The sequence below is a fragment of the Triturus cristatus genome, chromosome 12 (genome assembly GCF_964204655.1).
Source record: "Triturus cristatus chromosome 12, aTriCri1.1, whole genome shotgun sequence".
NCBI classification, from domain to species: domain Eukaryota; kingdom Metazoa; phylum Chordata; class Amphibia; order Caudata; family Salamandridae; genus Triturus; species Triturus cristatus.
In genome coordinates this window covers 7,825,644-7,840,854 of record NC_140595.1, presented here as the reverse complement: position 1 = coordinate 7,840,854, position 15,211 = coordinate 7,825,644, and the positions used below count along the sequence as shown (strand labels likewise).

The 15,211-nt window shown below is 48.8% G+C and overlaps 1 protein-coding gene across 4 annotated transcripts in view; it reads left to right on the top strand.

Annotated features, from left to right (window-relative positions):
- The first annotated feature begins 241 nt into the window (after window positions 1-241).
- ARHGAP45 (Rho GTPase activating protein 45) overlaps window positions 242-15,211 on the top strand; it is a 296,938-nt gene continuing 281,968 nt past the window's right edge. For 2 of the 4 annotated variants that reach the window (XM_085638863.1, XM_085638861.1), the window contains exon 1: window positions 3,773-3,919. In XM_085638863.1, the coding sequence (XP_085494989.1) occupies window positions 3,785-3,919 (135 nt within the window). In that variant the 5' untranslated portion in view covers window positions 3,773-3,784. Of the gene's footprint in view, window positions 566-3,772; window positions 3,920-15,211 lie in introns of those variants that run through there. The other 2 variants (XM_085638862.1, XM_085638864.1) reach the window with 2 other exon arrangements.

Below are 15,211 nucleotides of genomic sequence, written 5' to 3'. Positions count from 1 at the left end.
TCCACCCTGCTGCCCCTACTCACTCCAGCCCTCCACCCTGCTGCCCCTGTCCCCTCCAGCCCTCCACCCTGCTGCCCCTCCCGCCCTCGGGTCAGAGAGGAAGCTGCAGAGCTGCATGCAGCCGAGCACGCCTGTTTGTTTTTTGCATGTCATCCTTTTCCTGTCTACACTGTTTTCCCCCCTCTGAGCAGGTTTGTGGTTGCTCCGAGTGGCCAATCAGGAAGCGCGCAGGCCGTCACGTGCTGCAGGCCTGGCACTTCGAGGGGAGCACTAGTGCGTCGACGGAGCTGCTGGAGATGGGTGGTGTAAGACACCCGGGGAGGGGAGGGCCGGTCTGAGGGGCGCAGGAGCCTGTGGACAGGGCCTTGCAGGTGGCAGGAACCTCTGGATGGGTCAGGCCTGGTCTTGAGGGTCCTACGAAGCCAGGCCAGCAAGGGGCTCCAACTGGACAGCTCGGGGTCCAGGGGCTGAGATGTTCTCCAGGAAGAAGAAGGAGCTGATGAAAACCCCCTCCATATCTAAGAAGAGCAGGACAGGAAACCCCGCGCCGCAGGGCGCTGTCGCAGTGAGTCGCATCCTCTTTCCGTGCCAGGGCGCGGCGGGGTGTCAATGGTGGCGGTGTGCTCTGGTGGGGCGCTGACAAGTGCAGGCCAGGGGGTGCTTCCTAGGGGTACCTGGGCGAGCCCTAGGGTAGTCACTGGTGCTTTCGACTGCAAGGGTTGGGTACTGGCCATGATTCCAGCTGTCGGCGACACGCGTTTCGCTCCTTTCGCTGAGGTGCCCTCATCTCCCTGAGCTCGGGCCTCCTGTGGAATTACTGACAGAAAAGGGACTTCTGACCGACCCATGGCAAGAGAGGAAAATGGAACAAGAAAGTCAGGCTTGTGATGGCTGTGGGTGAGGGGTATCCATGCACACTTCCTATGGGGGGGGGGAGGGTCTTCTTTAGGCAGTGGTGTAAGGGGCTAAGAACAGGATTTGTTTGAGAAAACCTACCTGTGATCACAGAGAGGTGGCAGCTGGGGGGCAGGACCCTACCTTGCGGGTTCAGGGAGGGAGAGAAAGACAGGTGGTAATACTGGGCCCTAAAAAGAAGAGACCAGGAGGAATTACCACCTAAAGCTTCGGTGAGGGGCGGGTGCAGGGCCGCCACTGGAGGTCCCTCACCAGAAGAGATCTGTCTGACCCTGAGCCACCCCCTGTACTCTATCCTCCCTGTCCCCTTCCCTCCATCCCTCTCTGGACTCCATCATCCCTCGGCCCCTCTCTCTGTACTCCATTTCTCGGTACCCTTCCTTCGGTCCCTCTCTCTCCACTCCCTCATCCCTTGGTCCCGATCCCTCTCTTTATACTCTCTCATCCCCGGAACTGGTGCCTCTCTTTATACTCTCTCATCCCCGGAACTGGTGCCTCTCTGTCTCATCCTTCACCTGTCGGTACTCCCCTCTCTGTAGTCCCTCATCTCTCTGTATCCCTCTCTCGGTCCCTCTTTCTGTAGTCCCTCATCTCTCTGTATCCCTCTCTCGGTCCCTCTCTCTGTACTCCCTCATCTCTCGGTATCCCTCTCTCGGTCCCTCTCTCAGTACTACTTCGTCTCTCGGTCCCTCTCTCTGTACTCCCTCATCTGTTGGTATTTCTTTCTCGGTCCCTCTCTCTGTACTCCCTCTTCTGTTGGTGCTCCTTTCTCGGTCCCTCTCTCTGTACTCCCTCATCTGTTGGTATTCCTTTCTCGGTCCCTCTCTCTGTACTCCCTCATCTGTTGGTACTCCTTTCTCGGTCCCTCTCTCTGTACTCCCTCATCTGTTGGTACTCCTTTCTCGGTCCCTCTCTCTGTACTCCCTCATCTGCTGGTATTCCTTTCTCGGTCCCTCTCTCTGTACTCCCTCATCTGTTGGTACTCCTTTCTCGGTCCCTCTCTCTGTACTCCCTCATCTGCTGGTACTCCTTTCTCGGTCCCTCTCTCTGTACTCCCTCATCTGCTGGTACTCCTTTCTCGGTCCCTCTCTCTGTACTCCCTCATCTCTGAGCCCCTCCCTCGGTCCCTTTCTCTGTACTTCCTCATCACCTGGTACCAATCTAACAGTCCATCTCTCTGTCCTCCATCCCTCAGTATCTCTCTCTCTGTCCTCCATCTCTCACTATCCATCTCTCGGTTCCTCTCTCTGTGCCTTGCCTATTTGTCTCTCTGCTTCCTTCACCTGTTAAAACCTCTCCTCCGCACCTTCCTTCAGATTCTCTCCCCACCTCTCCCCACCTTCCCCCTCATACTGCCCCCCTAAAGCCTCTGTGCCCCCCTCAAGCCTCTGAGCCCCCTCAAGTCTGTGAGCCCCCCCTAAAGCCTCTGTGCCCCCCTCAAGCCTCTGAGCCCCCTCCCTCTGAGGCCCCCTCAAGCCTCTGTGGCCCCCCCTCAAGCCTCTGAGCCCTCTCAAGCCTCTGAGCCCTCTCAAGCCTCTGAGCCCCCCTCAAGCCTCTGAGCCCCTCCTCAAGTCTATGAGCCCCCCCCCCTCCTCACGCCTCTGAGCTCCCTTAAGCCTCTGTGGCCCCCCTCAAGCCTCTGTGGCCCCCCTCAAGCCTCTGAGCCCCCCTCAAGCATCTGAGCCCCCTCAAGCATCTGAGCCCCCTCCCTCTGAGGCCCCCTCAAGCCTCTGAGCCCCCCTCAAGCCTCTGTGGCCCCCCCTCAAGCCTCTGAGCCCTCTCAAGCCTCTGAGCCCTCTCAAGCCTCTGAGCCCCCCTCAAGCCTCTGAGCCCCTCCTCAAGTCTATGAGCCCCCCTCCTCACCCTCTGAGCTCCCTTAAGCCTCTGTGGCCCCCTCAAGCCTCTGTGGCCCCCCTCAAGCCTCTGTGGCCCCCCTCAAGCCTCTGAGCCCCCCTCAAGCATCTGAGCCCCCTCAAGCCTCTGCGGCCCCCCTCAAGCCTCTGAGCCCCCTCAAGCATCTGTGCCCCCTCAAGCCTCTGAGCACCCTCCCTCTGAGGCCCCCTCGTGCCTCTGTGGCCCCATCAAGCCTCTGAGCTCCCTCAAGCCTCTGTGGCCCCCCTCAAGCCTCTGTGGCCCCCCTCACGCCTCTGAGCCCCCTCAAGCCTCTGAGCCCCCTTCCTTTCTGGCCCCCTCAAGCCTCTGAGCCCCCCCTCAAGCCTCTGAGCCCCCATCAAGCCTCTGAGCCCCCATCAAGTCTCTGTGTCCCCTCAAGCCTCTGAGCCCCCCTCAAGCCTCTGAGGCCCCCTCAAGCCTCTGAGCCCCCCTTCAAGCCTCTGTGTCCCCTCAGGCCTCTGAGCCCCCATCAAGCCTCTGTGTCCCCTCAAGCCTCTGAGCCCCCCTCTAGTCTATGAGCCCCCCTCAATCCTCTTCGTCCTCTCAAGCCTCTGAGCCCCCTCAAGCCTCTGTGGCCCCCTCAAGCCTCTGTGGCCCCCCTCAAGCCTCTGAGCCCCCCCCTCAAGCCTCTGAGCCCCCCCTCAAGCCCCTGTGGCACCCACTCAAGCCTTTGTGTCCCCTCAAGCCTCTGAGCCCCCTCAAACCTCTGTGGCCCCCTCAAGCCTCTGAGGCCCCCCTCAAGCCTCTGTGCCCCCCTCAAGTCTATGAGTCCCCCTCAAGTCTCTGTGTGCCCTCAAGCCTCTGAGCCCCTCAAGCCTCTGAGGCCCCCCTCAAGCCTCTGAGCCTCCCCCCCCCTCAAGCCTCTGTGCCCCCTCAAGCCTCTGACCCCCCCCAAAACCTCTCTGCCCCCCCCCCCAAGCCTCTAAGCCCCCCCCCCCCCCCCTCGGTACAGGTTGTAGGCAGCAGGTCTCAGGGAATGCTAAGTAAACGGGCAGGCGGTAAGAACTGTTACAGCCCCTACTCGATGGGGCTGCGAAGGATGAAGGGCAAAGTTTCCCCCCTGGACAGCTTGTCGAGCTCTCTCCCAGGGGCACCCAACGTATGGCTGAAGGTAGGTACTGAAGGGGGGGTGCTGAACTCTTAAAACACGTGGGCCGACTTAGAATCCGCATTTTGTAGCTCGTGACTATTACTACAGCAGTACTTCATACCACAAAAATACAATTCACAAACCTACCACCTTTACCTCCCCTCTCTACTCGGGGAAAGCTCTGTTTACTTTTCAGTACTAAGTATTGGAGGGACTAGGAGGGGTGTTGGGGAATTGTAGAGTCATTTCTACTATATGGGATCGTTTTAGGGTGGGCAAGGGGGGGTCTATAGAGTGGCATGCCAATAAAAACACCCACGCACAACAGAGTAAGAGCACTGCCCTTCACAAACTACCACACGTCTAAAGTCACTGCTGCCAAAGGTGACAAACCAGTAGTAAATGAACTCCAGTCCGGCCTTATAATAAATCTAGTACCATATAAGGCTACGCCTAGGTACTGCAACACACTCCCGTAGAAAATATATGAAAATATGATGCCCCCCCCCCCCGGGATTTCTTTACATTTTTACAGCTAAGGGACTTCCTCCTTAAAAAAGCCGGTGGTTCTGCCGGTTTTGGGCAGATGGGTAGAGTTGAATTGCTTATTCGCAGTTCGGGCTCTTCAATATCACAGCTTTATAGTTGTTTGTTGAAGGGTCACCAGACGACCCAGAGAACATGGGCAAAGATGGCAGGGTAAACTGGGGGTCCTGGATTATTGCTTGCTCAAATCGGTCGCTTTGGGGAACTCTGTGCTGTGTTCGGCTAATCTGCAATCACAACGCTTCAAGCCCTGTAAGATCTCTATATCACACCGGCGAAAATTGGAACATGGGGGGAGTGGAGGGCATTCATTGTTTCAGGTGTAAGGCACATGCTGCGGATAGAATACATATTTTTTCCACATGCCCTGGTGTTGAGCTACTAGGTTGAGAAATCTCTGCTTTTTTACAGCTTGTTTTAAAAGAAGATGTCTCTCTGTCACCCCATCTTATGTTACTGGGGGTTAATGAATTAACAGGGAAAAAGGGAGGAGAGCTTCTCTTTATCGCGATGGCCGTCTTAAGACTCTGTGTTGCCTCTGCCTGGTTAGAGCCGCAACCCCCGACCTTTCAACAGTGGAAAGGACGATTTTTACATATTTATAACCTAGAAAAAGCACTTCAAAGCGAAGACGGAGAAAGGGCAGCGCAAAAGGGAAGAAGATTTGGGGTTTGTTTACGACCTGGGTCACACCATTTATGCAGGTAGAATGAAATTTACGGTTATTATAAATTAGATGAAATGTTGTTGTACTTTTGGCCTTTTATACATATGGTTTAGAAGAGACAATCGCAATCGCTTTTTTTCTCTGAAATTCTTTTAACTGCATGGCTTTAGTCGATTTTGCTCCATATATGTTTTATTCTGACTTTTATCGATGAAATTATCTGTATCATGACTAATTGCTTCAGCTGTTACTGTGCTTTATGGTAAAATAATTATAAAAAAAATAAAATTAAAAAAATAAGAAAATATGATGTAACCCACAGTAAATAATTGAATTATTTTGACTTCATCCTGTGATTCTGGGCAAATCGCTTAATCTCCCCGCGCCTAACAAAAATGAATGTGTCAGTCTGTAACGCAACTGGTGCTCATGTAAAGCGCTCTGATACCCAATGTATCGGCGCTAGTTCGGGCTATATAAAACTAAAAAAATATATATTTTATTAGTTTACACAATATTTAACTTATTAAAAATAGTTGAATATGTAAAACTTTGATTTGTAAAGTTTAACAATCTAAATTATGTAATAAATATTGTATTGCATTAATTTTAGGGGGAAATAATTGTTTTGATTTATCATTTATATTTTAGTAGTAGTAACATACTTTATTCGATAACAAGGTATCATAAAAGTAAATGCAATACAACATAAGTCAGGTAAAGTACAATATAAAAAGTTAATATAAATTCATAAAAACACATGTACAAATACACTTAAAATAGATAAAAAGTTCATGAAAGGGAATAAAAAGGACGACGAACCCAGAGAAATGTAAGCAAGCAAGTGCATATCAATTAATAGGCTGCCAATTCATAAAAGTGGTACAGTTGTACAATATAACAAACTAGCCAGTACTTAATTCAACGAGCTTAGTTCGTATTCGCCACGCTATCCCCAAGTATTTAGCAACCCCACAAATTACCGCCAGGGATGTGGTATCCGTTGTTAGGATACGTAGGGCCACTGAATGTTGCCTAGTTCCCAGATTTCTACACACTGGGCTTGGCCATCTTTTCCTCGGCCCCCTGTATGCCTTACAGGCAAACAGGAAGTGGCCCAGTGATTCGGATGGATTAGAACACCCTGGGCAAGCTGTTTGGTGGGATTTAAATTTTTTCCAGCTGTTTGTAAAATCATTCAGGGGTAGCGTGCCTAACCTCATTTTAAGGAACAATGTTCTGTCTCTTGGAGTAGAGATAAAATCAAGAAACGGTTCCAGCTTCGGTACTGGCTTATGGCTCAAAAATGTGTCAGTTAGAGTACCCAGCTTTGGATTTCTCAAATCCATTGCTTCTATGCTTGCCCAATATAATTTCTTGATGGTATCTTTTGGCGGGGGCTGTTGTAATAACCATTCTTCTTTTAAACCCAGATTAATTACCAGGTCCCTTAGATTTTTCAACCACGGAATCACCCCAAAACCATTCAAAGCAATGAGTTCATCAAGGACTGCGGCATAGTTGCTAAGTTCCGAAGTCCTTCTAAGGCGAACCCAGAAAAGTAAAGGGCGAAGCCCAACAATATCTTTAATTGAGCGACGTCCCAAATCATAGAGTAATGGTTTAATGGGGGTAGAGACAGGGAGACCCACTAGCTCTCTTATAAATTTGTGTTCCGCTATGACTAAATCAGTAACTCTTTCTGATCCCCATAATTCAGAGCCATAGGTTGCGGCAGACAGTGCCTTGCCCTCATAAACTACCAAAACAGGGCTGATAGGCTTGCTAGAGGTCAGGCGATAATCTCTAATAATTGCTCCTGTCACTCTCTTGAAGTTTAGTGACATTTTGGCGATATGTAAATCCCATTTCATTTTAGAGTTTACCCTGACCCCTAGATAGTCAAATGCATCCACTTCCTCTAATAAAGTGCCATTTAGTGCAATATTAATTTTCTTAGATTTTTTATTTCTGGACAATACCATCAGTTTTGTCTTAGTAGTGTTGACAGTAAGGCCACGATTATTGCAAAAGTCGCTGAACCTATCTAGCAGTTTCTGGAGACCAGAAGGAGTTTTAGACATAAGGAGAGTGTCATCTGCAAAAAGGAGGGTCGGTATTTTTTCCCCCGCCAGGGCGGGGGCATCCGCTGAGTCCTCCCTCAAATGGTCTGCCACCCCATTTATAAAGAGGGAGAACAGAGTCGGAGCCATCACACATCCCTGGCGGACCCCCCTCTGGACAGGTATTCTATCAGTCAGTTGGCCTTCACTCCCCCATCTGATTCTTGCATACGTGCCATCGTGCAATCTTTTGATAAATTCCAAAAGATATCGTGGCAGACCCATATCGTGTAGTACCTGCCACAATTTAACCCGGGGAACAAGGTCAAAAGCAGTTTTAAGGTCGATGAAGGCCAAGTACAAAGATCCCCTGCCAATCAGAACAGTCTTCCAATAAGTAGCTGTGAATCTGAATACTTGGTCCATAGTACCTACTTTCTTTCTAAAACCTGCTTGTAAATGTGTTAGAAGGTTTCCCTCCTCTAGCCAAGACCCCATTCGTGAAATGAGTACCCTACCAACCACCTTTTGGATGACATCAATTAGACTTATCGGTCTGTAATTGGCAGGGTCCTCTCTCCCCCCCCTTCTTGTAAACAGTGACTACCTCTGCACCCTTCCAGGAATCTGGAACTGCATGGCCCCGTAACAATAAATTCATCAGATTAAAAATAAGATTTGCCCATACTATAGGGTCATGAAGAATCAAATTACCTGGCAGGCCATCCGGACCTGCCGCCTTCCCGGGAGCGATACTTTGAATAGCTGTCTGTACCTCCACAAGTGTAAAAAAATCTATTGGTTCCGGCTGAGGTGGCACTGGCTCAAGGTCTGGACTGACAGTCAAGGAAGGATTAAACTCTACCTCGCTTGTGTAAAGGTTTGAAAAGTGCAAAAACCACTGCTGCTCAGTTATGTTATTGGGAATGGGGTCGGAGCCTCTTTTAGTTAATTGGGTTATTAAAGCCCAAAAAGTGCAAGAATCTTTTAAAAAAGCTGCCTTCTTTAGTTCTTGCCAGTGATCCTCCTCCCAAGCCCGTTTGGCAACTTCTATAGATTTTTTGTAATCTTGTCTGGCCAACCTTACAGCTACGGGGTCTCTTTTCTGTAGGGCTAGTGAAATGGCCTTTCTCTGGGCTCTACATTCAGTAGTAAACCATGGATTACCTTGCTTAACTGCGGGATTTGTCCCACCCTTTGACCCCCTTATTTTAAAATGAAGGCCTATACCTTCTATAAATACTTTATAAGAGTTGCTAAGCGCTGAACAATTCATCTCAGCCAGCGTAAAATTAAGGAGGGCAAATTCCGCTGCCTTAGTGGCCACTTGGAGAGCTATGGCAGATAAGATATCCTCATGACAGGACACTTTTTGCCATTTAAGCCTTCTGTTGCAATTTGTAGGGATTACTGCTTTTAAGGCTAGATTCATATTTGCAGTACTTTCCCTAACATGCCATTTGACCGCTGCACAGAGAGGATTGTGATCACTATCTGGCATCTGTTCTACCTTCATGTCGACCACGTACCCCCAAGATTTGGGGCCTCATGTAGGTAGCCAAATACCGGTCGGTAATGGCCGATTTTCGGTAATTATACCGTTACCGACCGGTATTTTGGCTTTTGAGATGTAGGGGGAGAATTTCTGTATTCGGAATTTACCGAATCGGTAAAATTACCGATTCGGTAAAATTACCGATTCGGTAATTTTACCGATTCGGTAAATTCCGAATACAGAAATGAGATGTAGGGGGACTGTGTGGTGTGTGTGGGGATTCGTTATTTACCACCAACTAATAGTTGGTGGTAAATGACGAATATGTGTGTAAATGCAATATTTTGCCCGTAGATGTGTGCAATGTGGCAGACACACATGCCCTCAGGGCATGTATGTGTGCCACATGTGCACACATGGCCGAATCAGGGGTGCAACAGGGTGTCAATGTGACACCCTGCCACCCTTGCATGTGCTCCCCCATTACCGAATCGGTATTCACCGATTCGGTAATGAGGCATTGTGAGAAAGTGGGGTTCTGTTGCAGTAACCCCCCCTTTTTTTGCCTAATAGCTGATGCACTTTTCCTTGTTGTGCCCTGGGCTCCTGCCAATCAGGTGCCCAGGGCCTATGTTCCTTCCTTAAAACACACAAACTCCCAATTGGCAAACCCTGGCCACATGTCAGCCCCTGGTAAATGGTACCCTAGGTACCCAGGGCCTTGTGACCAGGGAAGGCCTCTAAGGGCTGCAGCACTCCTTGTGCCACCCTTAGAGGCCCTGTACCCTTACACACACACACTGCCCTTGCAGGCTGAGTGTCTGGGTGCAGGACAAAACAAAGAGTCGACATGGCACACATCTCTGTGTGCCATGCCCATTACCTATACTGCCAAGGCATATGTCAGCCACCCCTATGGCTGGGTGCCTTATGCCTATGGTGTGGGCACAGGAGCAGGAGCCCTGTGCCCCTACAGTACCCAGGTCCATTCCTGGGCACTGTAAGTACAGTGCTGCCTTTTACAAGTACATGGTGCTGAGAGCTCGTCAAACACGAACTCCACAGCACCATAATGGCAACACTGAAGACTGGGAAGTTTGGTATCAAACTTCTCAGCACATTAAACCCACACTGATGCCAGTGTGGGATTTAATGTACTAAGCACCCCAGAGGGCATCTTAGAGATGCCCCCTTACAGCTAACCTACAATCCACGTCTGCTCTGAGGCTGCCCAGGCTGCCACACAGCAGACACGTTGCTGGACCCCTGGGTGGGAGAGCCCCTGCTCTCCCGGGCCTGCAACAATGCACATCCTGGGTGAGGTGAGAAATCTCCTCCCCCAGGATGAGCAAAGGGAAGCTTCAAAGGCATGCCGCCAGTTGGAGTTTCCCCAGGCCACTGCAACCCCCCACTCTGGCAGGAAGCTTGGCCGGAAACCCCATACAAGGACAGGGGATGTGCCAGCCTGCCCACCCCACCCCTCAGGTGGGGGAGGCGAGGTGAAGCACATCTCCGGGCTCTCGCCATCTTGAAGATGGGAGGCCCTACCCTATCAGGATTAGGCTACTGCCCTCCTCCCACAGGAGAGAGGCAGGATAGGGGGTGTACCCACCCCAGGACAAGGACCCATTGGTCCCTGGCCTTCACCTACCTGTAACGCCCCTAAATCTAGTATTTAGGGGCCCCCTGAACCTTCCTTCCCCAGATTCCAGATAGAAACCTACAAGAAGAGCAAGAAGAAAAAAGACCTGCCCTGCAGCTGCTAAAAAGAGGAAGACACCAACTGCTTTGGCCCCAGCCCTACCGGCCTGTCGACCCTCGAACCTGCTCCTGCTCCAGCGCGGCATCTCTTGTGGCCAGCAACCTCAAAAACCCCGGAGGACCTGGCTACCTTTGACCTCTGATTCCCTGGGACTCCCATGAGTAGAGGCTCTACTCGAGAAACCTATTCCTAACTCCTGGCAGCAGCCCGGAACCGCGGACCCAACACACTCTGCACCAGCCAAGCCTGGCCAGTGCCGGAGTGGACAAAGACCCTGAGGACGACCCCACGGCGACTGTGACCCCGAGTCCGGCACCCAAGGACCCCCCTCGACATCCTGGACGAAGCCTGCAGCCTCAGAACCGAGTGCCACCCCAGCCGCGATCAACCAGAGGGTAAGATTCCCGACGTCAAAAGGCACCCCTGCACCCGGCGCCCTGCGGCCCCCTGTGCCCAATCCCGGGGTACCCACCTAACCTACAACTACCCAACTTACCCCTCGAAGTGGTGGTGGCACCGGAAACATCCTCGTCCCCGAGCCTGCAGCCTTTTTCCAAACCGGAACATTCCCATTGATTTCCATTGAGCGCCCGAAGGCTCAAAAGCACCCTGCACCCAGCCGCCCGAGTGGCCCTGGCAGTGCACTCTCTACACTAACTTACTTCCCCACTTGCCCTGAGTAAGTGACCAGGAGCCCAGCTCCCACAGACGCGTGGCTTGCCAGACAGCAGCCACCAACTAAGGCCCCCCTATCCCTCATAGGATAACATTGGGCCTAACTCACTCTGCACCCGGCCGTCCTGAAACCGCTGAGGGTGAACCAACTGTACCTACCTGACACTGGGGGACCCCTGAGTCTATGCCCGGAATTTCAACTCTGCCAGTCGAGTACTTACCCTTAAACCGCTAACTTCATTTTCCTCATAGGGTAACATTGACTGGCTTTTTCTTCAAAAATCTTCTAGGTGTGAACTTTTCAAAACTGTAAAAATTCACCAGAAATCAGCCAAGTGACAAAAACGAATTTACTCACCTGTTCCTGGGTGAGCTCCCAGTGCTGGATCTTGGTGCCCAGCCCTGACCCTGAAAAGTACTCACAACTATACTTACCTCTAACTCATTTTTCTCCCATAGGAAACCATTGTCTGCTTTTCTGTGAAATTTCTTCTAAGTGTCTATTTTTGCAAATTTGAAATATTCTTTTAAAATCGTACCATTTCTGCAAACGAAATTACTTACCTGTTTTTGATAAGGACCCCAGTCCTGGGTCTAGGCACCCAGTCCTGGATTACTAAAGTAACGATAAAGTACTCTACCTGCAATTTGAATTTCTTGCCATAGAGATCCATTGAATGTTTTCTGTGAAATATTTTCTAAGTGCTAACTTTTGAAATAGCTAAATATTATTTAAAAATCATTACAGTTATTAAGTCGACTTTCATCACTTGATTCTGAATACTGACCCCGGGCTGGTTCTAGGATCCAGACCTGGAATTCCAAAAGTAATCTGAACAGTCATTTATTACAAATAACCTGAATTTACCATTGAGCTCAATGCATTGTTATGTTTAGGAAATAGGATGGTTTATTGCAACCAACTGTGACTGTTTACACAAATTTATTGCTTGAAACAAAAGTATTTATATTCAACCTCTCATTCTGAGAAAGTATATTTTTACCCCCTTTGTGGTTCTAAAAATAAAACAAGCATATATTTTATATATACAAATCATTGGCCTAAAGTTCAGTTATTGAGTGTGTGAAACCATTTGCTGACTGAGTGTGTACAATAAATGCTTTACACTGTCCTCTGGTACTGCCTTACTGCTCGACCAAGCTACCACTTTTGAGAGTAAGGTCATACCTAACTTTGACCTCTATCAGCCTCTGGGGGACTGTGGACTCTGTACACCCTGTACCTATTAGGGAACAGTATATACAGAGCCACTTTCTCACAGGCATACCTTCCCATCAATGGGAAGGTATGCCTCATTACCGAATCGGTAAATACCGATTCGGTAATTACCGAATTTTTCCGAATCGGTAATATTTACCGACCAATTACCTACATAGCATTTACCACTTCATAAATACCGCATCGGTATGATTCGGTATTTATGAAGTGGTAAATGCCAGCCCACCAACATAAGGCCCCTAGTGTCTAGAATAATGTAATCAATACGAGATGGTCCATTTAGTCTATTAAACGTCATAGCCCCATGAGAGTCGGAGGGGGTTCTTCCATTTAGTGCTCGAAGGTTAAATTCCATGGTAAGGCCAGTGATCTGTAATGCCCTCGCTGTCCATCTCTTAATGGGACTCAGGTTTAAAGACGGGATGACATTTTTAGTATCATCCTCACTGGTCCTTAGGAGATCTTTATCAGTTAGCGGTTCATATGTACAGTTTAAATCACCTCCTAAGATGATATTGGAAAGTGGAGGGATTCCTGCTAAAACATTTTCCAGGGAAGAAATAGTGACAGAATTTTGATTAAGGGGGCCACCTCTTGCGTACACATTAATGAGATCAACTCTGGTACCCTTCCATGGCCCTTTAAAAGATAAATGAAGAATGTCTAATGATTTATCATTATGGACTTTGATGTCCAGGTTCAGTGCTACCTTGATCCAGATGTGAAGACCCACCGAAGGGCGGAACACACCCTGTGTCACAGCCGGTATATAAAAGGTAGAATAGCCGGACATATAGAGGGGATCCAGACTCCAAGTCTCCTGGAACAAGCAGATCTCATATTTATTAACGAAGTCATGCCAATCTGGATTTACCAGATGTTTCTTGAGGCCTGCAATGTTCCAGGAGAGTATATGGATTAATCCAGAATTACCCCCCCCCAGTGTCTGGTACAGCGTTATTCAGTAGAAGAGAGCAGTGATCACTCATTTCTTGTACCTTCGTTGGGCCACCAGAAGGGCGTCTAGTATGGATCCCTGGTGAAAGTCAATCGACTTCCTCTAATCCTCTTAATGGGGAAAAACGATTAAAAGTAGGTAAATTAAAATTATAATTAAGAGGCCCTACTTGGGACCGTGAATACATTTTCGGCTGTGTTAAGTTCCTGATTAATGTCTGTGGATAAAAATAAGTTAGGTCAAAGGTTCTAATGGTGCTCTGATGTTCACCTTGGAACCAATTAATTATGTGTCTAGTTGCCCTATGGTCTCTAAAGTTAACAATAATTACATCACCTTCAATATCCTTTGGCCGTGAACCCACCCAACCAAGCCTGCGGACATTCAAAATTTCGCCATTTATATTAAGAGGTAAGGGCCTGTTCTTTCCTAACCAGTGCATTACCTTATTTTTTAGGTCATAAAAGCCCTCTTTTTTTCCTGCCTCTAGTACTGGGACTCCTGTCATGATTACAGCATAGGGGGCTGCCTCCGGGGGCAGATCTATATGGTGACAATTAGCTCCGTGTGTTTCACTTGAAAAAATGACAGCAGATGTTTTACGTGTGGAAGGATCAAATCCACCAGAACTAGGAATGGCGGTTGTCTGGCCATGGTTTGGCTCGGTATTATTCTTTCGATTCAGTGACAAATTAGCTAGATTTCGTGAAGATGGTAAAGTTTTAGTTTTGATAACCTCAGAACTAATTTGTCTGCCATCTAGGTCTAAAGATGGGTTAGGGTAAGAGGTACTATTTGATTGCACCGCAACGTTAGGCGATAGCTCTTTTGCTTGATCAGTATTTTTTTAGATCAACTTCTCCATTAGCCCAAGTTGTTTTGACATGCCCTTCATTCTTTCTATCAATGGGAGAAGGAGTGACTTACCAAGTGTCTCCAATCGGCCCACAATTTCATTTGTTAATAAGTCATAATTGTGAGAATCCGACACTATTCCTTGACCTAATGATTGTTTAACAACTGGAGGAGGACAGATCGCAGTACTTACCACTTGGTTACACTTGTTGTTACCAGGTTGGGTCGTTTTATTATATTTCTTTCCTCCCTTCTTTCTTTTTTTCAAAGGGGGAGAACCTATATTATTACTTCTCCTTCCCTTCTTATGTGGGCTAGCAATAGTGGCAATAGGAGTAACCCTAGAAACTTGCGAGTTTGATGATATACAATCAGAAGAATAATTAACATGAGGATTAGAGGCAAACGGAGTTACATGTATATGAGGTTGTGTCACTATGTTACAATCACGAGTGGGCGAAGAGGATCTAGACACAGTCTGAGAAGTATTTATTAAACAAGAAATGGATGGAACCGACACCGGCACCGGTGAAACGACCGTCTGAATATGGCCGAGCGAGGAGCGTTTAGTTTGAAGATGTTCGGCCGATAGACGTCGCTCCACCATGGCAATCTCCTTCTCAAGAACTGAGGCTGCCCTTGTGATAAAATTGTCCAGCGTGCCTCTGACTGAGCCTCCCAGCAAGGAAGTTCTACGTGCTGGTGTACGTGTTGACATAATATTAGATAGATGAGGCAACTGTACAAGATGATCGAATTAACTTTGACACAAAGCAGATTATGCAGAGCACACAATCAAGACCACAAGTTGATACAGTTGTGTCAATTAGGATACACGGTAATACCGGCTGTACCTTTGGTGGTCTTATGCAGATCTCAGGGAGTGGGCCCAGCCCTGCCGCCTCCTGCCCCGGACGGCCACAGACGGCCCGCCCTTTGCCCGGGCTTAGCCCGGCGCCACCCATTTATATTTTACAATAAAATAATGAAATATTATAAATGAATAAACGTCATTCTGCCTCTTCTTTGCTGCGCGGAGATCTCAGCCTCGC